We start from the raw sequence: 27,399 nt of genomic DNA, 5'->3' as shown, positions 1-27,399 counted from the left end.
AACAGAGCTTGGATGGCGTGCACAGGTACAGCTGCCTATGCAGCTTCAACATGATACCACAGTTTATCAAGAGTAGTGACTGGCGTATTGTGACGAGCCAGTTGCTCGGACACCATTGACCAGACGTTTTCAATTGGTGAGAAATCTGGAGAATGTGCTGGCCAGGGCAGCAGTCGAACATTTTCTGTATCCAGAAAGGCCCGCACAGGATCTGCAACATGCGGTTGTGCATTATCCTGCTGAAATGTAGGGTTTCGCAGGGATACAATGAAGGGTAAAGTCACGGGTCTAATACAACTGAAAGGTAACGTCGCCAGTATGGCGATGACGAATACACGCTTCCAATGTGCGTTCACCGCGATGTCACCGTACACGGGTGCGACCATCATGATGCTGTAAACAGAACCTGGATTCATCTGAAAAATTGACGTTTTGCCATTTTTGCACCTTTTCGTCGTTGACTACACCATCGCAGGCGCTCCTGTCTGTGATGCACCGTCAAGGGTAACCGCAGCCATGGACTCCGAGCTGATGCAAACATCGTTGACTCAGTAATTGAGTCGTGGCTGCACGACAGCCGTTACAGCCACGCGGATAAGATTCCTATCAACCCGACTGCTAGTGATACGAGGCCATTGGGATCCAGCACGCCGTTCCGTATTACCCTCCTGAACCCACCGATTCAATATCCTGCTAACAGTCATTGGATCTCGACCAACGCGAGCAGCAATGACGCGATACGATAAACCGCAATCGCGATAGGCTACAATCCGACCTTTATCAAAGTCAGAAACGTGATGGTGCGCATTTCTCCTCCTTACACGAGACATCACAACAATATTTCACCAGGCAGCGCCGGTCAACTGCTGTTTGTGTGTGAGAAATCGGTTGGAAACTTTCCTCATGTCAGCACGTCGTAGGTGTCGCCACGGGCGCCAACCTTGTGTGAATGCTCTGAAAAGCTAATCATTCGCATATCACAGTATCTTCTTCATGTCGGTTAAATTTCACGTCTGTAGCACGTCATCTTCGTGGTGTAGCAATTTTAATGGCCAGTAGTGTAATTATCTTCTTCTCATAATAAAGCTGCTTGCTTTTTTTGGATTACTTGCTTCCATATTTTGCAGTATTGTTTTTAAGGCTTTACAATTCTAACATCAGAGGTGTTCCTGGATATTAGATACAGTCTCCTTTTTGTCACATATATCTTTATTCCTTGTGTAATCCACGGCTTACTTTTTGACCTCTATGTGATTTGAGTTACCTTTAGGGGAAAACAATTTTCAAAAGAGAAGGTAACTTTGTTAATGAATGCTTTGTACTTTCCATTTGAGTCAGAAGTATTGTAAATATCTATCCAGTTCATGTCTTTCAGCAATTTTAGAAATTTCTCAGTTTTTGTCATGTGTATTACCCTCATGTACTCAGATTTAATATATTTTTTATTCTGTCAAGTTTCAACATTTAACACAAAATGATGCATGTCGTGATCAGATAGCCTATTTATTATTGGTTTTGTGACATGACTGTTTTCCCTAGATTTGTCTACAAAGATATTATCAATAGCAGTCTCACAGCATTTACATATCCTAGTTGTAAAGGTCACAGTAGGTACTAAATTGAATGATAGTGTTACTGACTGCAATAATTGTTTACTGACAGAGCTTTTCAATAAATCCACATTAAAATCACGAACAACCACTATTTCCTTTTTTTTTACCATCAGATGGGACAACAGAGCTTCCAGATTTTTTATGAAGAGGACAAAATTTCCTGAAGGTGATCTGTATATACCTACTATTATAAAGGACTTATTATCAAATACTACTTCTGTTGCACAAGCTTCTAAGTGCAGCTCTGAGCAAACTTTTTAATATCAATATTCTTGAAATCAAAACAGTTTCTGACAAGTGTAGCAACTCCTCCTTTCTCCATATTTCTCCACAGAAGTAAGAAGCTAACTTGAATCCTGTAACATTAAACACATTTATAGCAGTGGTCACATGACGTTCAGAGAGGCAGATTATGTCAACTGGTTCGCTCAACTCTAATTCTTCAACACAAATAAGCAACGCATTAAGCTTACCCCTTAGTCTTCGGATATTCTGGTGCAATATGGATAACTGATTTTGTGTACTGACTGACTTACAACAGGATGAACCTAATTTTCCCATCAATTTTTGAGTATCTCTAGTTTCAGTCAAAGGCTGCCTGTATAAATTGTATACATTAAAATCTCCTTGCTGGCTGGCTGTTTTATCAATGAGAATGTCATTTTCAGCCTGTCTCTGAACATCTTTTGTTTCTGCCTTCCCTACCCTAATAAAACTAAAACTGCTGATCTGTCACTTGTAATAACTGGTACTTTACCACCTGTGACAGTACTCCCCCCCCTCCCCAACCACTTAAGTTATTTGCTATTAGCCCAGAGAATTTTCCCTTTCCTGTTGAGGTGAAGGCCATGCCTAGCGTAGTCCCACATGCTGACAGTGTCAATAGGAACCACATGATCTGAGACCCCATACCTTGACCAAAGTAGCCATTCCACCTGTAAATTAACTCTTTTAACAGAAGAGTTTAAATGAGGCCAGTCATGGTACCTCAGAACAGACACAATCCCAACACCAGTATGTCTTCTTGTTGAAGCCATCTTTACCACATGACTCTCAACTGAATAATTAGGGTCGCTATCTATGGTGTTCCCACCCCACCTACTATTACGATCATGTCTTCGTTTCTGAAGTCTTTACGAAGTGAACCTACATCCTCTGTCAACTGAACCAGACTTGCACTAGGTTTAAAAAACCTTGTGAACTGGTAAACAGACCCTAGTTCATCCTGCAACAGTTAGCAAACATCTCTACCATGTGAACTATCTAACAGCAAAACTTTCTTCTTCTTCACAACTTTTTATGACTTCTTACTTTTCAAACACTTTTTGAAAGTTTGTTGTGTCCCGACTGCTCCTGCATCTACTTGTGGTTCATCAGTTTCCAACTGTGACAACAGATCAGACATGTTTTCCACATTCACAACCACAACGTCTGAGAAGTCATATTTCTAGTTCTGCTATAATCTGTTGGCAATTCCCACCTATACTGTTTTGCTTTATCTAGTCCCACCTGAAGGGCAGCAACTTCCCCTCCTGTTCCACTATCCTTCTATCTCTATAGCAAATCCTACACAGCCAATGAGCCTTATTATTTCCTTTTCTCTAAGCTCTGTTGCTATTGATGATGTCATTTGCTACCTTGTACAGAACATAATGAACTTTCCCACTTAAGTAAAGTGACAGATGATCTACAGAATGCGAGTCAAACATTTTTGTGAAAATTTCACATATTTACTTCGTTACGATGCAACATCAACAAAACGAATGGTTTTTACTTAATCAGTATAAGACAGGCGAGGGGGGGGGGGGGGGTGGAGTCACCGATGTACAATGAGTACAGGAATAGACCCAATATCGAAACCTGTGGAACAACACTAGTGATTATTACGTATCAAACTTGCCTGTTCCGTCTAACGTGACTACTTACAAATGGTCAAATTTGAAGTGAATCAACTACTAACAGTGCAATGAAAAGGTTGTTGTTGTGGTCTTCAGTCCTGAGACTGGTTTGATGCAGCTCTACATGCTACTCTATATTGTGCAAGCTTCTTCATCTCCCAGTACCTACTGCAACCTACATCCTTCTGAATCTGCTTAGTGTAGTCATCTCTTGGTCTCCCTCTACGATTTTTACCCTCCACGCTGCCCTCCAATACGAAATTGGTGATCCCTCAATGTCTCAGAACATGTCCTACCAACCGATCCCTTCTTCTGGTCAAGTTGTGCCACAAACTTCTCCCCAATCCTGTTCAATACTTCCTCATTAGTTATGTGATCTACCCATCTAATCTTCAGCATTCTTCTGTAGCACCACATTTCGAAAGCTTCTATTCTCTTCTTGTCCAAACTATTTATCGTCCATGTTTCACTTCCATACAAGGCTACACTCCATACAAATACTTTCAGAAATGACTTCCTGACACTTAAATCTATACTCGATGTCAGAAAATGTCTCTTCTTCTGAAACGCTCTCTTTGCCATTGCCAGTCTACATTTTATATCCTCTCTACTTCGACCATCATCAGTTATTTTGCTCCCCAAATAGCAAAACTCCTTTACTACTTTAAGTGTCTCATTTCCTAATCTAATTCCCCCAGCATCACCCGACTTAATTCGACTACATTCCATTATCCTCGTTTTGCTTTTGTTGATGTTCATCTTATATCCTCCTTTCAAGACACTATCCATTCCGTTCAACAGCTCTTCCACGTCCTGACAGAATTACGATGTCATCGGCGAACCTCAACATTTTGATTTCTTCTCCATGGATTTTAATACCTACTCCGAATTTTTCTTTTGTTTCCTTCACTGCTTGCTCAGTATACAGATTGAATAACATCGGAGAGAGACTACAACCCTGTCTCACTCCCTTCCCAACCACTGCTTCCCTTTCATGCCCCTCGACTCTTATGACTGCTATCTGGTTTCTGTACAAATTGTAAATAGTCTTTCGCTCCCTGTATTTTACCCCTGCTACCTTCAGAATTTGAAAGAGATTATTCCAGTCAACATTGTCAAAAGCTTTCTCTAAGTCTACAAATGCTAGAAACGTAGGTTTGCCCTTCCTTAATCTAGCTTCTAAGATAAGTCGTAGGGTCAGTATTGCCTCACGTGTTCCAGCATTTCTACGGATTCCAAATTGATCTTCCCCGAGGTGTGCTTCTACTAGTTTTTCCATTCGCCTGTAAAGAATTCGCGTTAGTATTTTGCAGCTGCTTCCATAGGCATGTTGTGATGCTCACGTTGAGGGTGCTAATCTCCTTTCCAGTGGACTATTACGTACGGAGAGGAGACGTACTTATGACGGCTTGCTGCTTCTTGGCCTCCATGGTGCGGATGATGCTGGCCACCTCGGGGTCGACGTACATCTCGAAGGCGAGGTCGTCGTAGGGCGAGGTGTACTGCGGGTTGCTGACCAGCAGCAGCGCGTTGTGGTTGTTGGGCAGGCCGTTGTTGTTGTTCTCGCGGCCGCAGCCGTCCGGCTCGCACAGCTGGCCCAGCACGTTCACCGCGATGAGGCTCACCTGCAGGTAACAGCACCGTGAGTGCCCCAGAGTAATCGGAAGCAAACACTACTTTCACGGTTCTGAAAGTTTAGTTCAGAACGATGTTATCGTGCAACACACTAATCTTTGAAACATGAAAACAGTTCTATATCGATAAATTGTAAATTTGCATTAGTAAAGCGGAACCACATCAGAATCTTAACTTCTCTTCGACAAAAAAATAGACTACTGTGATATACATAATAATGCAGTATGCTAGCATCTACGTAAATGCTCCGCAAGTACTTACACTTTCGGTGGAAGATATTTAGTGCCAATATTAGTGGTCTTACGCCTATTTCATTCGTGTTTCGAGCGAAAAAAAAAATGTCTACACGCCTCGGAATGCACTCTAGTCTCTCTTATTTTATTGTTTGTTTCTTATCAGTATGCTAGATACAGCTATGCAGTTTGTCTGCAAATGGTAGCTTAGCTCATAAAGCTTTCGTTGATACACTTCCATCTGTGCTCTTTTTGTTGCCCACAGAACAACATCTGCCAACATCTCCTCCGTCACCGCCTCTATAGCATCTCGTATGCATAGTGTAAGAGTCTGTACATCAGTAACCGGTGAACTGAACATTTTATCCTTAATGTTACTCCTCAAAAGATTCGAGAGGGTTATGTCTGGAGAACGTGGTGGTTATGATGCTGGACTGTATCTATCGATCCATCTGCCCGGAAACGTTCCATCCAAGAACAATCAAACTAATAACTCTCATTATGGCGATGCACCATGTTATTGAAACACTACCATTATCTGAAATCTCTGTAACTGAGGTGCAACGTAAAGCTCCAACATATCCAAGTAAGCGGCCGCCGTAAAGGTAGGCTCAGTGAAAAAGAATCACACGGAAATGTGGAATTGAATCCATAGAAAACCTTGAGTTAAGCTGTCATTTGCAACAAACCAGATAGCTATATCATAGTTGCTTAGAAAAAAAAATATTAGTAATCAAGAAAAGCGTTTATGCTCACCCAATGCACTGGGGCATCATTTCTCGAATAATGGATCTCTAAATTTAATCAATATGTTTTCATAACATTGTTCTTCTTCCAAAAATCGTGTTTTTCATGATAGAAACCATCCTGATAATATTGTCATAGACGCATTGTCCTGCTTGACGTAACCGTACGTCCTACCCTTAGTTGCTATTTCTCTGTAAAAATCATTGCAGTGCGTTGTTTACATACTCATCAGAGGTCATGGTTTGGTAAACACTTGTGGTAGGGATACGGTGTGTGTGTGTGGGGGGGAGGGGGGGGGGGATGGTGTGTGTGCAGTAGCAGGCTGCGACACTGACGTCACAGGCAACCCGACCACCGCTCAGAAGCCCCCCAACACTGTTTTAAACTATTGTGATGTCATTGCGTTTCTGAGTTAATGCGAGATTACTTATGTGAATGTGAGTTCTTATCAGTGACTGACAGTTAGGTGTTGAGTTAAGCTACAGTTCTCAGTGAATTGAGGGATTCGGGAGTGTATTTTGAATTGTTTCCAATGAAAACTAATGGTTTGCTGTCCAGTCGCGAGCGGCACTAACCGCTGCAGACAAAGCAAAAAGTTAGCATTATTCATATAATTCCTAAGAACAAAGAGACAAAACAAAGTGGATAAATGCCTGTAAACAAGCCAATATATTTTAGTTGCTAATACTTTTGCGTGCTCGAAACATTTTGCTGATTCGGATTATGAAACAGATCTGAAAAGTGAACTATTGAATCTCACTCAAAAATGCAAGTTGAAGCATGATGCTGTTCCAGCTGTATAAGCCACAGTGGATTTTGGAAGTAGTAATAAAATTAATAATGACAGATTCAGGCACAAAAACTGAATTACCGTAAAATTATGTGTTTTACAGGTAAATATATTAACAACTAATGAATGAACCACTAGAAGAGAAAACATTACTGTGAAAACAAATAATGCTGTAAACACGAGAATGTTTGTTTGTGTCAACAGTTAGAAACTATTGGCATAGAAGAACTTTGCTTAAAGAATGCAGACTTACAGGATCATCCCTCTCGGTTTAATGCTGAGTTATTAAAAATATTTTAAAAGAGTAGTTGAGGGTTCTTTTCCCGATTGTCAGCAAGAAGAGGTTATGTAAGGATAGTGCATCAGCTTGGCCCCCTACAATATTGCAGATGCTACGTCTTTACACCGTTTAGCCATGGGCGCGTTACAATCGATTTCTACCGCTCATTAAAGTTCTCTGATTTTATCCTAGTAATTGTTTCCTTGGCAGGGAGTGCAGTCGTTAGCCGAACTCACACACACGCACGCTCTTCTTTGGCATCATTGTCTGTCTGGCGTTCTGTTTAGTAACTGTGGTTGCTCACCAGAGGATGGGCGTCCGGGTTTTCGTGTCATGAATGGCGATGGAAAGTGTGCCTGCCATGTCTGCCTTATCATTCTGCCTTCGTGTTCACGGGTTTGTGCCTTCGGAGCTACCTCGCTTCTCCCTTTCGCCACCTTGTTTGTGGATGCTCGAGTCCCGGTATTTACCTGCAGCCAAGGACTGGCATACAAAGTAAAGGATATGCACACGACAGCTGAGGAATTACTGCTTCCCCTGTCTTCATGGTTGCGGGTTTGCGTCTTGGGAATTGGCACGTTTCTCATTTCGGCTGCCTTTTTTTGTAGATGCTGTGCATGTCAGTATTTGCTTACAGCCGAAGGGAGGCTTACCAAGAAAACGACGAGCACCTCTTCATACACGTAACTAAAAGGCTGGTTGTCATCCAGCGAAATTCAGTTTGTGTTCTCCCGTTTAACGCTGCTTACCTCTGATCATCAACAATTAAATTAGTCTTAGACCTTCACGTGGGTCAACATTCCGTGTTAATAGTACACGTCTGAGTTATTTTAAGCTACTTGTAAAAAGCGAACAGAATACAAATTTTACTGTTGGTTGGCTTAAGAAAATTTTATTTCCTGTGTTTTAATTTTCAAATCATGCACTTCCTTTTAAAGATCCATATGTTAAAGAAGTTAACTTCTGAAAGAATTGATCTTTTATTCATGTGTCAAGTTACTGTCATGCTTCAAATTATTGTCATTGCTATTAAGCCATAATTTAACTTGAAAGTGGCTTATGATATTTCTTCTCGAGTGAATTACAGTTTATTTCTGTTATTACTTTGTGTTTATGTGGTTTTAAATTTTGCTCTTAATGTTATAGAATTCCTAATCTAAGCTGAATAGAGGGAACAGGCTAAGCTCAAGCTGGTCACCTTGTGTTAATGCCTGTTTAATGGCCAGCTGCATTTGTTTCAGGTTTTTCAACTGCTATTAATGGTGTCAGTTATTTGTCTGTTGTTCTCCTATTTAAAAATATTACGTATGCCTAACGTTCAAAATTTTTTAAAGTGTTGAGCACTTGAATTACGAGGGTTGTCGAGAAAGTGTGTTCCGATCGCTCGTGAAATGGAAACCACAGTGAAAACCTGAAACGTTTCATTTGCAACAATTAGGTACACCTTTTACCTATTTGTCTACATAGTCGCCGCTTCAACTTCGAGTTTTGTCGTAGTGTTTTATCAACTGTCCAATATCCCCGTCATAGAAAGCAGCCGCCTGTGCTTTCGGCCAGTTGTCTGCACTGGTCTGCAGCTCGTTGTCTGTGGAAAAATTGTGTCTTCACAGCCAGCGGTTCTTGCGAGCAGAGATGAGACTCAGGGGGAGCCAATTACGGACTGTATTGCGGGTGTTCAAATACTTCACATCGGAAACGCTGCAGGAGCGTCTTCATTGCCCCTGCAGCGTGCGGACGAGAATTGGCACGAAGAAGGAACTGCTCGACAGTTGTGTCATGTGGGCTGCATGACACAGGCGAAATCTCTAACCAGGCCTTCGTACTTGGCGGGAGACACTACTCCCTACGCATCTTGACGTGCCGACTGTTCACTAAAAAAATGAAAAGAGCGACGCGACACGATCTCCGGGCATACTAGAGACAATGCCCAACACATCTTTGCAAAGCTTTACCGGATTTTCCCAGTGGTTTCAATTCACGACCGGTCGGAACTTACTTTCAGTACAACCCTCGTATCTTTATTGTGGCATCTGTTAAATGACTTATGGTCACCTTTTATAGTACATTTGGTTAATGTTAAAAACCCACGGAGGCAAATAAAACTTTTTAAAATTTGATCTCCCACATGCTCAGCACCTCCCCTCTCCTAGTTACATGCTTTCTACCTTTTTCAGTTGTATATTTTACAAAGCATTACGTCTTGCCAAGTACACACTGAAATATTCTTTTCCTAGCGCAGCAGCTATTAGAAGAAGAATCTCGCAGTTAGGCATTCCACTAGCTTCTATACTAGCATTTCACTCACCACAGAAAAAAACAACCTAGATAAATCTGAGAAAGCGGCCAATCTTTTATATGTTTCTTAAAGCTTTATACAAAGAAAAACTTTTAAATAAAGACAAATTTATTTGTTTATTTAACTACTAAATAACTTAATAATAGTAACACATTATACCATGACAAATTCAGGTTTTATTCACAACTGTGTATGAGTCAAACACGTGTATGAGGTGTGTCCATAATCTTCTATGCAGTGTGTAAGCCGATAATATCTGTGGTAACCAATCACAGCATGTAAGGCAACAGAGATAATATGCTGGGCAAAATAGACCGGAAAATACTTGTTTTGTGTTTGGATGGGCATTCTGTTTCCGTTGCGTAGTATTTTGGTTTTCTATTAACTGCAGTGAATTATAAAAGTGGGTTGATAAATGTGTAAAATTATATAATGTATTTAGATTTAAGTATTTAAATATTATAAAATGCTGTAAACGAATTGTGGCCATGTTTAGGGATTATTTTGACTAGTGTGGTGTCATGTGACCCGACTCAGGACTGTGGATATGAGCGGGAAAACGAGGTCTTTTGTCGTTGGCCGTTGTGGTGGCTAGTTGGGAGCGGCAAAGTGCCGCGAGTGCAAGCATGGACGCCAGTGTATGCGAAGGAACAAAGTGAAAGTGTGTGGGTGTGAGACAAACAGTGTACGAATTGCACCGATTATTATTTGTGAACTTAAAAATGCATGGCCACAACGTTTAAGTGTTTCTTTTGAATAAATAAGTTTCAATCTGAACGTGTATAGTTCAGTTCACTGCTGTTCAAAAGCCAGCCAGTATCTGACTCAATAATTGGGGCGCAAAAGCAGCCGTTTACTATCAACCCCCTTTGCAGATGAGCCACATGAAAAATAGGTAGTAAACGAGCCAGAGTTCAGTTGCAAGCACATCTGCCCATGGTACATACTGTTTGTTCTGCACTGTCCAGCCACATTAATGTGACCATCTGTCAAAAGCCTGAATAACTACCTTCTGTAGCACGGACCTCTGCGCTATGTGCACCAATAGAATCAGTGAGTTCTGGAAGCTACCGACAGGCATGTGGAGCCATGCCAAAACGAGTGCCGTGGCCAGCTATGTTAGGCTCCTCGGCTGAGGATTCATAGCGCTAACAACCCGTTCGAGGTAGTCCCGCAGAATCTCTACTGGGTTTAAATCTGGACAGTTTGGTAGCACGTTTCATTGTCCTGTTCGTAGATGCCATTGTGACGAGAAGAAAAACAAACTGCATGTAGGGGTGGACATCGTCCCCAAGGATGGATGCTTAAGTGTGTTGATCGATTGCGCCCTCCGGAAAGACTAAATCACCCAAGGAATGCCGCGAAAACAATCCCCGGACCATAACCCTCCCTCCTCCATCCTGGACCCTTCCCAAGCTTGTTGCAGAATGTATGGTTTCAGACGTTTCAGGCCGTACGCGCCAACGGCCATTTGTTCGATGAAGCGTAAAACGTCATTCATCTGAAAGGCCACCTGTCGCCACTCAGTGGACGTCCGATGCGATATTAGCGCACTAATTCCAGCCTTCGTCGTTTATGTACAACAGTCAACGTGGGGGCATGAACCAGGCGCCTGCTGCAGAGGGCCATATGCAGCATTGTTCGCTTCAAGGTCGTTCAGGAACCACTGTATGTAGCCCCCATCTGGGCGGTCAGATGCTCGACAGGTGCATGTCTAATCGCCCCTACAAATGTCCGCAACCGTCGTTCACCCCTGTCAATTATAGCCCATGGTGCACCACAATTACCATGGAGCTTGTTTTGGATGGCGTCATTTTACCATGTACGGTATTCTTTAACCACAACGGCACACGAAAAGTTTAAACACTGGGCTGTTTTGGAACTGCTTTCGCCCTTGGCTCGAAAGCTAATAGCAGTAGTAGTATGGTATTGAGCCTTACGGAAGGTCTTGTCATGAGTTAAGCCTCTTTCCACCTTTGTCTGTCCATAGCCAGTATTTTCATTTCTGAATATTTGTCCTCTTTGATATTGTCCAGCATTTGATATATTCTTTTTTCTCTTCCCCTTTTTCCCTCCACCATTCCTTCTATTCTTTCCTTCAGTAAACAGTCCTTCCGCAAACAATGTCCAATCCAGTTCCGTTTTCTTTTTCTGATGACTTTCAGCATGTTTCTTTCTTCTTCAGTTCTTCTTAATACTTCACATTCCTTACTCGGTCTTCCCAATTCACTTTTTCCATTCTTCTCCATATCCACATCTCTAGTGCCTCCAATATTTTTTCATCTTCTTTCCTCAATGTCCAGGTCTCCGCACCATATAGTGCAACGCTCCAGATGTAACATTTGGCAAGTCTTTTCCTCGAATCTTTGTTTAGTGGTCCACAAAGTAACATCTGATTCCTCTTGAATCCTTCTTTTGCCGTTGCAATTCTTTTCGTAATTTCTGTTGAGCAATACATATCATTCGTTATTACACTTCCCAAGTAATTGAAGTTATTCAGTTTCTCTATTTCCTCTCCCTCTGTTTTCATACGGCATTTTCTCCACTTTCCCCCAATTACCATGCTTTTCGTTTTCTTCTTGTTAATCATCATTCCATATTCTTCTAATTTTGTGTTTAGATCATCTAACATTTGTTCCATCTCTCTTGCACTCTCTACCATCACAACAACGTCGTCTGCAAATCTTATACACTCCGCTATTTGACCCCCTGTACAAACTCCTCTCCTTCCATCTAAACTTTCACTAATAATTTCCTCCAGATATAGAGTGAACAGTTTAATTTATTCATTCATCACACCTCCTATTCTTACTCTTGCTCACTGGTTCAAATATAAATTTCTAATTAGCCGTCTATCCCTCCAATCAACTCCATATTTCCTTAGGATTTCCATTAGTTTGTCCCACTTGACTTAGTCAAAAGCTTTTTCAGGATCAATAAACACAACAGACACCTTCCTTTTATACTCCATGTACCTCTCCCCTATCACTCTCAGTAGACCAGAGGCATCGCTAGTTCCCACTCCTCGCCTGAAAACAAATTGTTCATCTCCTGTTACGCAATCCAGCTTTCCAGATAGCCTTCTGTTGAGCGTCCTCAGCAGAACTTTGGCTGCATGCGATATCAGGCTCACTGTTCTATGTTCCTCACACTTTTCATTGTTATTTTTCTTTCCGTAAAGTCCTTTGGCCATTTTCCTGTCATGTATATTTGATTACACAATTCAATCAACTCCCTTTTCCCTTCTTTCTTCAATGTCTTTAACAGTTCCGCGGGAATCTCATAAATTCCACAAGCTAATGATCATCAGGAATACAAACGTCTCAAAAATGAGATCGACAGGAAGTGCAAAATGGCTAAGCAGGGATGGCTAGAGGCTTATCTCACTAGGGGTAAGATAGATACTGCCTACAGGAAAATTAAAGAGACCTTTGGAGAAAAGAGAACCACATGTATGAATATCAAGAGCTCAGATGGAAACCCAGTTCTAAGCAAAGAAGGGAAAGCAGAAAGCTGGAAGGAGTATATAGAGGGTCTATACAAGGGCGATGTACTTTAGGACAATATTATGGAAATGGAAGAGGATGTAGATGAAGATGAAATGGGAGATACGATACTGCGTGAAGAGTTTGACAGAGCACTGAAAGACCTGAGTCGAAACAAGGCCCCCGGAGTAGACAACATTCCATTGGAACTACTGACAGCCTTGGGAGAGCCAGTCCTGACAAAACTCTACCATCTGTTGAGCAAGATGTATGACACAGGCGAAATACCCTCAGACTTCAAGAAGAATATAATAATTCCAATCCCAAAGAAAGCAGGTGTTGACAGATGTGAGAATTACCGAACTATCAGTTTAATAAGCCACAGCTGCAAAATACTAACTCGACTTCTTTACAGACGAATGGAAAAACTAGTAGAAGCCGACCTCGGGAAAGATCAGTTTGGATTCCGTAGAAATACTGGAACACGTGAGGCAATACTGACCTTACGACTTATCTTAGAAGAAAGATTAAGGAAAGACAAACCTAACTTCTTAGCATTTGTAGACTTAGAGAAAGCTTTTGACAATGTTGACTGGAATACTCTCTTTCAAATTCTAAAGGTTGCAGGGGTAAAATACAGGGAGCGAAAAGCTATTTACAATTTGTACAGAAACCAGATGGCAGTTATAAGAGTCGAGGGACATGAAAGGGAAGCAGTGGTTGGGAAAGGAGTAAGACAGGGTTGCAGCCTCTCCCCGATGTTATTCAATCTGTATATTGAGCAAGCAATAAAGGAAACAAAAGAAAAATTCGGAGTAGGTATTAAAATCTATGGAGAAGAAATAAAAATTTTGAGGTTCGCCGATGACATTGTAATGCTGTCAGAGACAGCAAAGGACTTGGAAGAGCAATTGAACGGAATGGACAGTGTCTTGAAAGGAAGATATAAGATGAACATCAACAAAAGCAAAACGAGAATAACGGAATGTAGTCGAATTAAGTCGGGTGATGCTGAGGGAATTAGATTAGGAAATGAGACACTTAAAGTAGTAAAGGAGTTTTGCTATTTGGGGAGCAAAATAACTGATGATGGTCGAAGTAGAGAGGATATAAAATGTAGACTGGCAATGGCAAGGAAAGCGTTTCTGAAGAAGAGAAATTTGTTAACATCGAGTATAGATTTAAGTGTCAGGAAGTCATTCCTGAAAGTATTTGTATGGAGTGTAGCCATGTATGGAAGTGAAACATGGACGATAAATAGTTTGAACAAGAAGAGAACAGAAGCTTTCTAAATGTGATGCTACAGAAGAATGGTGAAGATTATATGGGTAGATCACATAACTAATGAGGAAGTATTGAACAGGATTGGAGAGAAGAGAAGTTTGTGGCACAACTTGACCAGAAGAAGGGAACGGTTGGTAGGACATGTTCTGAGACATCGACGGATGACCAATTTAGTATTGGAGGGCAGCGTGGAGGGTAAAAATCGTAGAGGGAGACCAAGAGATGACTACACTAAGCAGATTCAGAAGGATGTAGGTTGCAGTAGGTACTGGGAGATGAAGAAGCTTGCACAGGATAGAGTAGCATGGAAAGCTGCATCAAACCAGTCTCAGGATTGCAGACAACAACAACAACAATGATTATGGCCTTTTAGATGTCAGCTAAATCGCTCCGTTTTCGCATCATTACAACGACTTCACTGTTTTCCGCCCCCCCCCCCCCGCCCCCAGCTAGTTTTATATAAAGGGTGTTTCAAAAATGACCGGTATATTTGAAACGACAATACAAACTAAACGAGCAGCGACAGAAATACACCGTTTGTTGCAATATGCTTGGGACAACAGTACATTTTCAGGCGGACAAACTTTCGAAATTACAGTAGTTACAATTTTCAACAACAGATGGCGCTGCAAGTGATGTGAAAGATATAGAAGACAACGCAGTCTGTGGGTGCGCCATTCTGTACGTCGTCTTTCTGCTGTAAGCGTGTGCTGTGGACAACATGGTTTATTCCTTAGAACAGAGGATTTTTCTGGTGTTGGAATTCCACCGCCTAGAACACAGTTTGTTGCAACAAGACGAAGTTTTCAACGGAGGTTTAATGTAACCAAAGGACCGAAAAGCGATACAATAGGATGTGTTTGAAAAATTTCAAATGGACTGGGAATGTGACGGATGAACGTGCTGGAAAGGTAGGGCGATCGCGTACGGCAACCACAGAGGGCAACGCGCAGATAGTGCAGCAGGTGATCCAACAGCGGCCTCGGGTTTCCGTTCGCCGTGTTGCACCTGCGGTCCAAATGACGCCAACGTCCACGTATCGTCTCATGCGCCAGAGTTTACACCTCTATCCATACAAAATTCAAACGCGGCAACCCCTCAGCGCCGCTACCATTGCTGCACAAGAGACATTCGCTAACGATATAGTGCATAGGATTGATGACGGCGATATGCATGTGGGCAGCATTTGGTTTACTGACGAAGCTTATTTTTACCTGGACGGCTTCGTCAATAAACAGAACTGGCGCATATGGGGAACCGAAAAGCCCCATGTTGCAGTCCCATCGTCCCTGCATCCTGAAAAAGTACTGGTCTGGGCGGCCATTTCTTCCAAAGGAATCATTGGCCCATTTTTCAGATCCGAAACGATTACTGCATCACGCTATCTGGACATTCTTCGTGAATTTGTGGCGGTACAAACTGCCTTAGACGACACTGCGAACACCTCGTGGTTTATGCAAGATGGTGCCCGGCCACATCGCACGGCCGACGTCTTTAATTTCCTGAATGAATATTTCGATGATCGTGTGATTGCTTTGGGCTATCCGAAACATACAGGAGGCGGCGTGGATTGGCCTCCCTATTCGCCAGACATGAACCCTTGTGACTTCTTTCTGTGGGGACACTTGAAAGACAGGGGGGAACCGCCAGAATCCAGAAACAATTGAACAGCTGAAGCAGTACATCTTATCTGCATGTGAAGCCATTCCGCCAGACACGTTGTCAAAGGTTTCGGGTAATTTCATTCAGAGGCTACGCCATATTATTGCTACGCATGGTGGATATGTGGAAAATATCGTACTATAGAGTTTCCCAGACCACAGCGCCATCTGTTGTTGACAATTGTAACTACTGTAATTTCGAAAGTTTGTCTGCCTGAAAATGTACTGTTGTCCCAGGCATATTGCAAAAAAACGGTGTATTTCTAACGCTGCTCGTTTAGTTTGTATTGCCGTTTCAAATATACCAGTCATTTTTGAAACACCCTGTACCATCCACTGCTAATGCTTCCAGCTGCCATCTATGAGTGGTTACCGTATAGTCAGTCGGTGGTCACACTATTGTGACTGGACCCTGTAGTAACCGTGGTTTGGTGGAAAACAGATCTACCAGTAACTCGTGTTGTACTAGTTGCATATCGCAGTCATGTTTTCACATATTGCAGAGGCTTTTGATGTAACTGTTGAGAACTTATAGAGCTTCGCTCACCCCATGAGGACGAACGAAAAACTATTCGAAGGAGAAGCACTGACTCACATATCGAAATGGTCATTAACGACAAGGAAAGTGGTAGTCTAACCACATGCCTCTTCATCTACACTCCTGGAAATTGAAATAAGAACACCGTGAATTCATTGTCCCACGAAAGGGAAACTTTATTGACACATTCCTGGGGTCAGATACATCACATGATCACACTGACAGAACCACAGGCACATAGACACAGGCAACAGAGCACGCACAATGTCGGCACTAGTACAGTGTATATCCAACTTTCGCAGCAATGCAGGCTGATATTCTCCCATGGAGACGATCGTAGAGATGCTGGATGTAGTCCTGTGGAACGGCTTGCCGTACCATTTCCACCTGGCGCCTCAGTTGGACCAGCGTTCGTGCTGGACGTGCAGACCGCGTGAGACGACGCTTCAGCCAGTCCCAAACATGCTCAATGGGGGACAGATCCGGAAATCTTGCTGGCCAGGGTAGTTGACCTACACCTTCTAGAGCACGTTGGGTGGCACGGGATACATGCGGACGTGCATTGTCCTGTTGGAACAGCAAGTTCCCTTGCCGGTCTAGGAATGGTAGAACGATGGGTTCGATGACGGTTTGGATGTACCGTGCACTATTCAGTGTCCCCTCGACGATCACCAGACGTGTACGGCCAGTGTAGGAGCTCGCTCCCCACACCATGATGCCGGGTGTTGGCCCTGTGTGCCTCGGTCGAATGCAGTCCTGATTGTGGCGCTGACCTGCACGGCGCCAAACACGCATACGACCATCATTGGCACCAAGGCAGAAGCGACTCTCATCGCTGAAGACGACACGTCTCCATTTGTCCCTCCATTCACGCCTGTCGCGACACCACTGGCGGCGGGCTGCACGATGTTGGGGCGTGAGCAGAAGACGGCCTAATGGTGTGCGGGACCGTAGCCCAGCTTCATGGAGACGGTTGCGAATGGTCCTCGCCGATACCCCAGGAGCAACAGTGTTCCTAATTTGCTGGGAAGTGGCGGTGCGGTCCCCTACGGCACTGCGTAGGATCCTATGGTCTTGGCGTGCATCCGTGCGTCGCTGCGGTCCGGTCTCAGGTCGACGGGCACGTGCACCTTCCGCCGACCACTGGCGACAACATCGATGTACTGTGGAGACCTCACGCCCCACGTGTTGAGCAATTCGGCGGTACGTCCACCCGGCCTCCCGCATGCCCACTATACGCCCTCGCTCAAAGTCCGTCAACTGCACATACGGTTCACGTCCACGCTGTCGCGGCATGCTACCAGTGTTAAAGACTGCGATGGAGCTCCGTATGCCACGGCAAACTGGCTGACACTGACGGCGGCGGTGAACAAATGCTGCGCAGCTAGCACAATTCGACGGCCAACACCGCGGTTCCTGGTGTGTCCGCTGTGCCGTGCGTGTGATCATTGCTTGTACAGCCCTCTCGCAGTGTCCGGAGCAAGTATGGTGGGTCTGACACACCGGTGTCAATGTGTTCTTTTTTCCATTTCCAGGAGTGTATATTGTCCAATGCAGCAAGAAGATTAAGCACTGATCTGGACGCATCACGGGACCGTTAGTCTCACTGAAAAGTTAGTATAGTTAATTATACCTACAATTAATTATAATCAACAATTTAATGAGTTATTCGTTTTTTTTCGTGACTCATTTCACATCACGATCACCTTCAAGTGAGGAGTGCGGAAGTCTAACATAATTATTCATAAAGTAATGTATTTGACACAGAGGTTGCTTGATAAGGCAACATTGGTGTCAAATCCCACTAAAAGCTTCCGCCAGCATTGCCTTCCAGTTACAGAGTTCGATGCTACCCCCTGTCACTGAATGTTTCTTGTTGATTTGCAAAACTTTATCCGTGTGGGAAGCCGCCGAGCATTCACTATATCTGTAATGTTCACAGCAGGCGGAAAGAAACTGGCTTCATTCTCAGAAGTTCCCAAAAGTCACAGGATTTCCCAGTTGAAACCAGTTAAGAAATAGATGAGAACAGATAGCTGCAGACTTGCGGATGCGTGGTAGACAGCACATAAGCATTCGCGCACCCCTTGTTCTTTCTCTAGTATTGGTATAAACACGTACTCACACATAAGAGAAAAAAGCTCTGAATTTAAAGCTCCATAGATGACGACGTCATTAGAGTCGTATACAGATTCTGAGTGTGGGAGAACATGGAAGAAAATCGGATGTGTGCTTTTCAGTGCAGCCTTCTCTGGTCTTTCTTTAAGCGAGTTCTTTGAGGACACCATGGAAAAACTAAATTTGTGTGGGTGGACATAGATCTGAACCTGGGTAGTCAGAAATGCATCGCCTCCCACTGTTATACACACACGAGACAAAGTGTTTAGAGTAATAATAGAAAACGATCTGACGTTCGATAATTTGTGCAGCGTTCTAATTTCTTTAATGCGACCGAGCTTCACCCATCATCAGTGTGTAGGGGTGTTTGCCCCTCCTAAGTATTTGCTCATTAGCATTACATCTAAAGTGAATGCAGCCGTCACCGTATTGCAAGAAACAGTTTCTTCATGTACTGAAAACAGATACTTCAGTATCATCATCCGAGAAATCCTCTTGTATATTTTACTGACGGTCAGATATTCAATTTCTTTAGCAACAGAGTGCAATTGCTTCCAAAAGTAATTGTTACTTGAGTAGACTTATAGAGGCAAAGGTCAAATATGTCTACCAGTAGAAACCTGGTCCTTTTTTTTGTCATCAATGTACTGACTGGTTTGACGCGGCCCGCCACGAATTCCTTTCCTGTGCTAACCTCTTCATCTCAGAGTAGCACTTGCAACCTACGTCCTCAATTATTTGCTTGACGTATTCCAATCTCTGTCTTCCTCTACAGTTTTTGACCTCTACAGCTCCATCTAGTACCATGGAAGTCTTTCCCTCATGTCTTAGCAGATGTCCTATCATCCGGTCCCTTCTCCTTATCAGTGTTGTCCACATATTCCTTTCCTCTCCGATTCTGCGTAGAATCTCCTCATTCCTTACCTCATCAGTCCACCTAATTTTCAACATTCGTCTATAGCACCACATCTCAAATGCTTCGACTCTCTTCTGTTCCGGTTTTCCCACAGTCCATTTTTCACTACCATACAATGCTGTACTCCAGACGTACATCCTCAGAAATTTCTTCCTCAAATTAAGGCCGGTATTTGATATTAGTAGACTTCTCTTGGCCAGAAATGCCTTTTTTGCCATAGCGAGTCTGCTTCTGATGCCCTCCTTGCTCCGTCCGTCATTGGTTATTTTATTGCCTAGGTAGCAGAATTCCTTAACTTCATTGACTTCGTGACCCTTCATCAATACTGATGTTAAGTTTCTCGCTGTTCTCATTTCTACTACTTCTCATTACCTTCGTCTTTCTCCGATTTACTCTCAAACCATACTGTGTACTCATTAGACTGTTCATTCCGTTCAGCAGATCATTTAATTCTTCTTCACTTTCACTCAGGATAGCAATGTCATCAGCGAATCGTATCATTGATATCCTTTCACCTTGTATTTTAATTCCACTGCTGAACCTTTCTTTTATTTCCATCATTGCTTCCTCGATGTACAGTAGGGGCGAAAGGCTACAGCCTTGTCTTACACCCTTCTTAATACGAGCACTTCGTTTTTGATCGTCCACTCTTATTATTCCCTCTTGGTTGTTGTACATATTGTATATGACCCGTCTCTCCCTATAGCTTACCCCTACTTTTTTCAGAATCTCGAACGGCTTGCACCATTTTATATTGTCGAACGCTTTTTCCAGGTCGACAAATCCTATGAACGTGTCTTGATTTTTCTTTAGCCTTGGTTCCATTATTAGCCGTAACGTCAGAATTTCCTCTCTCGTGCCTTTACTTTTCCTAAAGCCAAACTGATCGTCACCTAGCGCATTCTCAGTTTTCTTTTCCATTCTTCTGTATATTATTCTTGTAAGCAGCTTCGATGCATGAGCTGTTAACCTGATTGTGCGACAGTTCTCGCACTTGTCAGCTCTTGCCGTCTTCGGAATTGTGTGGATGATGCTTTCCCGAAAGTCAGATGGTACGTCGCCAGACTCATATATTCTACACACCAACGTGAATAGTCGTTTTGTTGCCACTTCCCCTAACGATTTTAGAAATTCTGATGGAATGTTATCTATCCCTTCTGCCTTATTTAACCGTAAGTCCTCCAAAGCTCTTTTAAATTCCGATTCTAATAATGGATCCCCTATCTCTTCTAAATCGACTCCTGTTTCTTTTTCTGTCACATCAGACAAATCTTCACCCTCACAGAGGCTTTCAATGTATTCTTTCCACTTATCTGCTCTCTCTCCTCTGCATTTAACAATGGAATTCCCGTTGCACTCTTAATGTTACCACCGTTGCTTTTAATGTCACCAAAGGTTGTTTTGACTTTCCTGTATGCTGAGTCTGTCCTTCCGACAATCATATCTTTTGCGATGTCTTCACATTTTCCCTGCAGCCATTTCGTCTTAGATTCCCTGCACTTCCTATTTATTTCATTCCTCAGCGACTTGTATTTCTGTATTCCTGATTTTCCCGGAACATGTTTGTACTTCCTCCTTTCATCAATCAACTGAAGTATTTCTTCTGTTACCCATGGTTTCTTTGTAGCTACCTCCTTTGTACCTATGTTTTCCTTCCCAACTTCTGTGATGCCCCTTTTTAGAGATGTCCATTCCTCTTCAACTGTGCTGCCTACTGCACTATTCCTTATTGCTGTATCTATAGCGTTAGAGAACTTCAAACACATCTCGTCATTCCGTAGAACTTCCGTATCCCACTTCTTTGCGTATTGATTCTTCCTGACTAATGTCAGGAACTTCAGCCTACTCTTCATCACTACTATATTGTGATCTGAGTCTATATCTGCTCCTGGGTACGCCTTACAATCCAGTATCTGATTTCGGAATCTCTGTCTGACGATGATGTAATCTAATTGAAATCTTCCCGTATCTCCCGGCCTTTTCCAAGTATACCTCCTCCTCTTGTGATTCTTGAACAGGATATTCGCTATTACTAGCTGAAACTTGTTACAGAACTCAATTAGTCTTTCTCCTCTATCATTCCTTTTCCCAAGCCCATATTCTCCTGTAACCTTTTCTTCTACTCCTTCCCCTACAACTGCATTCCAGTCACCCATGACTATTAGATTTTCGTCCCCCTTTACATACTGCATTACCCTTTCAATATCCTCATACACTTTCTCTATCTGTTCATCTTCAGCTTGCGACGTCGGCATGTATACCCGAACTATCGTTGTCGGTGTTGGTCTGCTGTCGATTCTGATTAGAACAACCCGGTCACTGAACTGTTCACAGTAACACACCCTCTGCCCTACCCTCCTATTCATAACGAATCCTACACCTGTTATACCATTTTCTGCTGCTGTTGATATTACCCAATACTCATCTGACCAAAAATCCTGGTCTTCCTTCCACTTCACCTCACTGACCACTACTATATCTAGATTGAGCCTTTGCATTTCCCTTTTCAGTTTTTCTAGTTTCCCTACCACGTTCAAGCTTCTGACATTCCACGCCCCGACTCGTAGAACATTATCCTTTCGTTGATTATTCAATCTTTTTCTCATGGTAACCTCCCCCTTGGCAGTCCCCTCCCGGAGATCCGAATGGGGGACTATTCCGGAATCTTTTGCCAATGGAGAGATCATCATGACACTTCTTCAACTACAGGCCACATGTCCTATGGATACACGTTACGTGTTTTCAATGCCTTCTGCATCCTCATGTCGTTGATCATTGCTGATTCTTCCTCCTTTAGGGGCAATATCGCACCCCTAGGACAAGAGAGTGCCCTGAACCTCTTATACCGAAAGTCTTCGGCCGCCAATGCTGATTAGTTATCAAAATTTAGGCAGTGGCGGGGATCGAACCCGGGACCGAAGACGTTACCCCTAGACCACGGCAACCTGGTCCTATGGTCCCTTAAGTCAACATAAAACCCCATTTGCCTGCTTCTTATTACAGTGGATGAATTTTAATCTCCGCCAGTCAGAATGGCCGAGCGGTTCTAGGCGCTACAATCTGGAACCACGCGACCGCTGCCGTCGCTATGTTCGAATCCTGCCTCGGGCATGGATGTGTGTGATGTCCTTGGGTTAGTTAGGTTTAAGTAGTTCTAAGTTATAGGGGACTGATGACCTCAGAAGTTAAGTCCCATAGTGCTCAGAACCATTTTTTGATATTCATCTCCTACCAGACGTATGGGCGACAGAGTATGCGCTTAATGTGTTTTTTCATAAACACCTATCAATACACTTCAGCAATAAGCACCCATGAGATCTGGACCAAGAGGCAAGAGATTTGGTAGGTAACAAATTAGTGTCACCATCCCAAAGTTTCTGATTCAGTGACAATAGATAGTAACATCTGCTACGCTTCTTGACAGCACGTCACTGTCCATATATCCGCTCTGCTGAAGAAAGCTGGTGGGGATGAACGTGAGATCTATCAAATGATCAGTCTTGTAATCGACCCTTCAAATTTGATGACTGGAATAATACACAGAAGAATAAAAAATTGAATTGAACAGATAGTGACCAGTGTCTATTCCGTTTCAGAAAAGCTGTAGATAAACAGAAAATCAATCAAGATATTTCGAATTCCCCCCCCCCTCTCCCATGAACCATGGACGTTGCCGTTGGTGGGGAGGCTCGCGTGCCTCAGTGATACAGATAGTCATACCGTAGGTGTAACCACAACATTGGGGTATCTGCTGAAGAGAGGCCAGACTAACGTATGGTTCCTGAAGAGGGGCAGCAGCCTTTTCAGTAGTTGCAGGGGCAATTGTCTGGATGATTGGCTGATCTGGCCTTGTAACACTAACCAAAACGGCCTTGCTGTGCTGGTACTGCGAACGGCTGAAAGCAAGGGGAAATTAAAGCAGTAATTTTTCCCGAGGACATGCAGCTTTAGTGTATCAGCAAGGAGAGCTGCATCAAACCAGTCTCTGGACTGAAGACCACAACACATTTCGAATCAAGAAGAATATCAGGAAATGTTCCTGTTTATAAAACGATTTTTGTTAACTTCAGAACCAAACCAAAATATCAGAATCGAAATTGTAGTATGAGGGAAAAATGCCAACTCCGTGGTTCTAAAGCGATGTAGCCTATAGAATATACATTAGAAAGGTTCAGAAGAGTTGTCAAGTATTGTTTACCTTGAAGAAGTCGTTCCACAATATGCTAATTTTAATAGACCAGAGTCACTTTCGCGTCACGAGGCTGAGCGGACAGCAATCCAAACCTTTCTACACAAAAAAAGTAAAACAGCCACAGAGAATCGGGAGTTACAATGTTAACCACTGCATCCTGAACAGAGAGCAAATTTGTCAAATACCAGAACTAAAATGAAATTTATGAATAGCAGTAGGATAGAATTAAAGCTGTGAGGTGCAGAGGACGTTCATTATAAACTGAGGTGACCAAAGTCATGGGATAGCGATATGCACATATACAGATGGCATTAGTATCGCTAAACAAGGTATTAAAGGGCAGTGCATTCACAGAGCTGTCGTTTGTACTCATGTGATTCATGTGAAAAGGTTTCCGACGAGAGTATGGCCACACGATGGGAATTAACAGACTTTGCACGGTGGTAAGGTAGTTGGAGCTAGACCCATGGGGCATTGAATTTCAGAAATCGTTAGGGAATCCACAGTGTCAAGAGTTTGGCGATAATACTAAATTTCCGGCATTATCTCATACCACGGACAACGCAGTGGCTGACGGCCTTCACTTAACGACAGAGAGAAGTGGCGACTGCGCAGAACTGTCAGTGTTAACAGACAAGCAACACTGCTTGAAGTAACGACAGAAGTCAAGGTGAGATGTACGACGAACATATCCGTTAGGACAGTGCGGCAAAATTTGACGTTAACGGGGTACTGCAGCACACAACCAACTTGGATACCTTTGTTATCACCACGATATCGCCTCCAGCGCCTCTCCTTGGCTCCTGACCATATCGAATGGGCTCTGGACGACTGAAAACCCATGGTCTGTTCAGATGAGTCCCGGCTTCGGTGTCTAAGAGCCGATGGTACGGTTCGAGTGTGGCGCAGAACCCACAAGGCCGTCGATACAAGTTGTCAACAAGGCACTGTGCAAGCCAGTGGTAGCTCCATAGTGATGTGGGGTATGTTTACACGGACTCGTGACGTAAGAGTAGCGTCTTTGATTAGCAATCAAAACGACCTTGGTCCTGGGTTCGAACCCCATCACCGCTTGAATTTTGAATGGGAGTCATCAGCAATGGTGGTCATAAGAAGTCACCCTAATCAGCCAACTGCCCTGTCAAAGGGGCCTGAGAAGCGGATGGAGGTTCAGGGTACTCTCCTGCACTTGGGGTGGGAAATTGTCCCGAAAGGCGGAAGAATCAATTGCATGAGGAAGGCAATGTAAACTACTGTGTTAAAGTCACATAAAGTGATTTCACAGGAAACGTGGCCTGTAATTCAGAAGTGTCATTATGATCTATCCATTGGCAAAAGTTTCTGGACTAGTCCCACATTCAGATCTCTGGGAGGGGACTGCCAAGGGGGAGGTGAATATGAGAGAATGATTGATTAAGGTAACGAAATGATAACGTTTTTCGTATCAGGGTGTGAAATATCAGCAGTTTGAGCTTGATAAGGAAGCTAGAAAATCTGAAAAGAGAAATGCAAAGGCTCAGTCACAATACAGTGATGGTCAATGAAGTTAAATGCAAAGAAGATAAGGAATTCTGATCAGAGGTGTATATGGTAACATCAGCAGCAGCAGACATGGCAGAGAGTGAGTTATTGTGAACAGTACAGTTGAGAGAGGACAAGTTACTCACTCACCTATTTTTCATATGCGGAAAATTATTAAATATTTTGTTACAACTTTACACACCTTGAGCGAGACTCTAGAAACTTAACAGCCTGAGCAGACGCTGATGAAGCCTGTTACAGCGGTAAAAGCATGTATTTTTATGGTTCTTAGTTCATAGAAACGGCATGTTGGAAGTTGAAAGCAATTGACAGCGAGCCCATCCCTCAGTAAATCCTGCGGACAGACCCACAGCCGTACAGAGCAAACAGAGCAGCCCCAAGTCGAGACAGGTCTCCAGCAGGACAATGCCACTATACCTGTATTGGCGCCAGCCGTAGGCTGGGCTGGGAGTGATGGACTATTGGGACGTGTCTACACAGTGGAGTTGTAAGCCAAGCATTGTGTACATATCCACGCATAATAAAAATACATAAGTTTTTGTGTTCGCTGATACTCACTTCCGTCGGCCGCCTTGGCTGTATGGGAAACTCCGGCATCTGAGAAATGTTTAGAGATAGAATCTTTATTACACGTCATAGCTGTCACATTAAATAAGGAAATGTGTGCGGTGGTTTTAGCAGCTATCTGCATTGTATATTCTCGAAGATCATCCCTATGAGAGATGGCATCAAGGTAGAAATACTGTTTCTCCTATACAGGAATGATAATGCAATACAGAGTAAAGTCAGCAAGGAAGGAACTAGAAACTCAGTGACTGTACTATATTAACTGGAATTGGTTGAAGCTAAAATGAGTGTTCTGACTGGGCAATTGCCTGGAACATCAAAGTAGCTCTTGGTGCTTTGGTGTACAGGTTCAAATGTAGGGAAATAGAACTATATCTTTCTCTTAAACCTTTTCAATTTGAGCACTCCTCTATTGGACTTACATTCATATGTTTCTCTGTAGGTTCTCCTACATGTTGTTTGTTATCAATCTTTCCCTACAGCCTTGGATTATTTTTCTTAGAATTTCAAATACCTATTCACTAACCCATCAGAAACCCCACTCTCTTGACAACCATATGTCACAGCCTCCTCCCACCACCGCACAAATGTGATATGATGATGCTTGATAATTGTAATTCGTTTCAAGACCATGCATGTATCATGACAGATTCTGGTACTATTTATCGAAATACTTACAGGTTTGTTCTATAATATTACGAGAGATGCATGCCGCCAATACTGATCAAACGTACAAGTTAAAGTGAATCTGGCAATGACTGACTGATAATGTCATAACTGATACTGTCATACAGTGGACACTTCATAACAGTTTGATGAAATAGCATGATGTACAGCAGTGATACAAATTTGTGTAGTTAGGAAAGAGGGTTTCCATGCTTTCAACTACCCATATTCAGATTATTTTCAAAGTCACCCAAATACTGTAGTGTTTCCACGGTCAGTTATTAACTTTATGTTGGAGTTCAAAAGTTTTTTCTCATCTACTGACAGAGCTAACTTAATCAGTCACACAGTGACAACTCCATGTCACTTAGTCCCCTATGTCGATATATTACAGTATAATTGTAACAAATTACCCCATCTTAGATTGAAATTGTAACAAGATGCTCCTACTACAGTGAAATTGCATCAAATTACCGCACTTGTAACCTCCCCACAAAATAAAATAATCTGAATAATATTCTCATTTAGTGTAACCTCAAAATAGAAAAATTCCTAAACCTCTCAACAGTAAAAAAGATATAATTATTTCGTTCACATTCAGTATAACCTACCAACAGGAAAATTGCGTAACGTATCAATAATAAAATGTGACTAATCTCTCAATAAAAAAATGTGGGTCACTTATAACCTTTCAATAATTGACAGTCAATTTAACCTGGTAAATTTTGGACGTCAGCAATGCTGCGTCATGGCCCTGATACATCATTCTGAATAAACTGAAAAATCTTACCTTAATTAGATCGCCGGATAACGCGCATATACCTGCTCCTATAAGAAATTTTCCTGGCGCAGCTAAGTGCAATGCTGACCGATAGATTTGTCTTATATAAAAGGAAAGAACTGATTTTTCTTTTCAATAATCGGGATGGCCAAGGATT

General features: G+C 42.8%; 1 protein-coding gene across 2 annotated transcripts in view; it reads right to left on the bottom strand.

Moving 5' to 3' along the window:
• Positions 1-27,399, bottom strand: part of LOC126278026 (centrosomal protein of 104 kDa) — a 400,804-nt gene that overhangs the window by 244,394 nt on the left and 129,011 nt on the right. For both annotated transcript variants that reach the window (XM_049977752.1, XM_049977754.1), the window contains exon 4: positions 4,911-5,136. In XM_049977752.1, coding sequence (XP_049833709.1) covers positions 4,911-5,136 — 226 coding nt within the window. The remainder of the gene's footprint in view (positions 1-4,910; positions 5,137-27,399) is intronic.

The sequence above is a fragment of the Schistocerca gregaria genome, chromosome 6 (genome assembly GCF_023897955.1).
Source record: "Schistocerca gregaria isolate iqSchGreg1 chromosome 6, iqSchGreg1.2, whole genome shotgun sequence".
Classification (NCBI taxonomy): domain Eukaryota; kingdom Metazoa; phylum Arthropoda; class Insecta; order Orthoptera; family Acrididae; genus Schistocerca; species Schistocerca gregaria.
The sequence above is the reverse complement of the archived record's forward strand: the minus strand, read 5'-3'. Positions and strand labels throughout refer to the sequence as shown.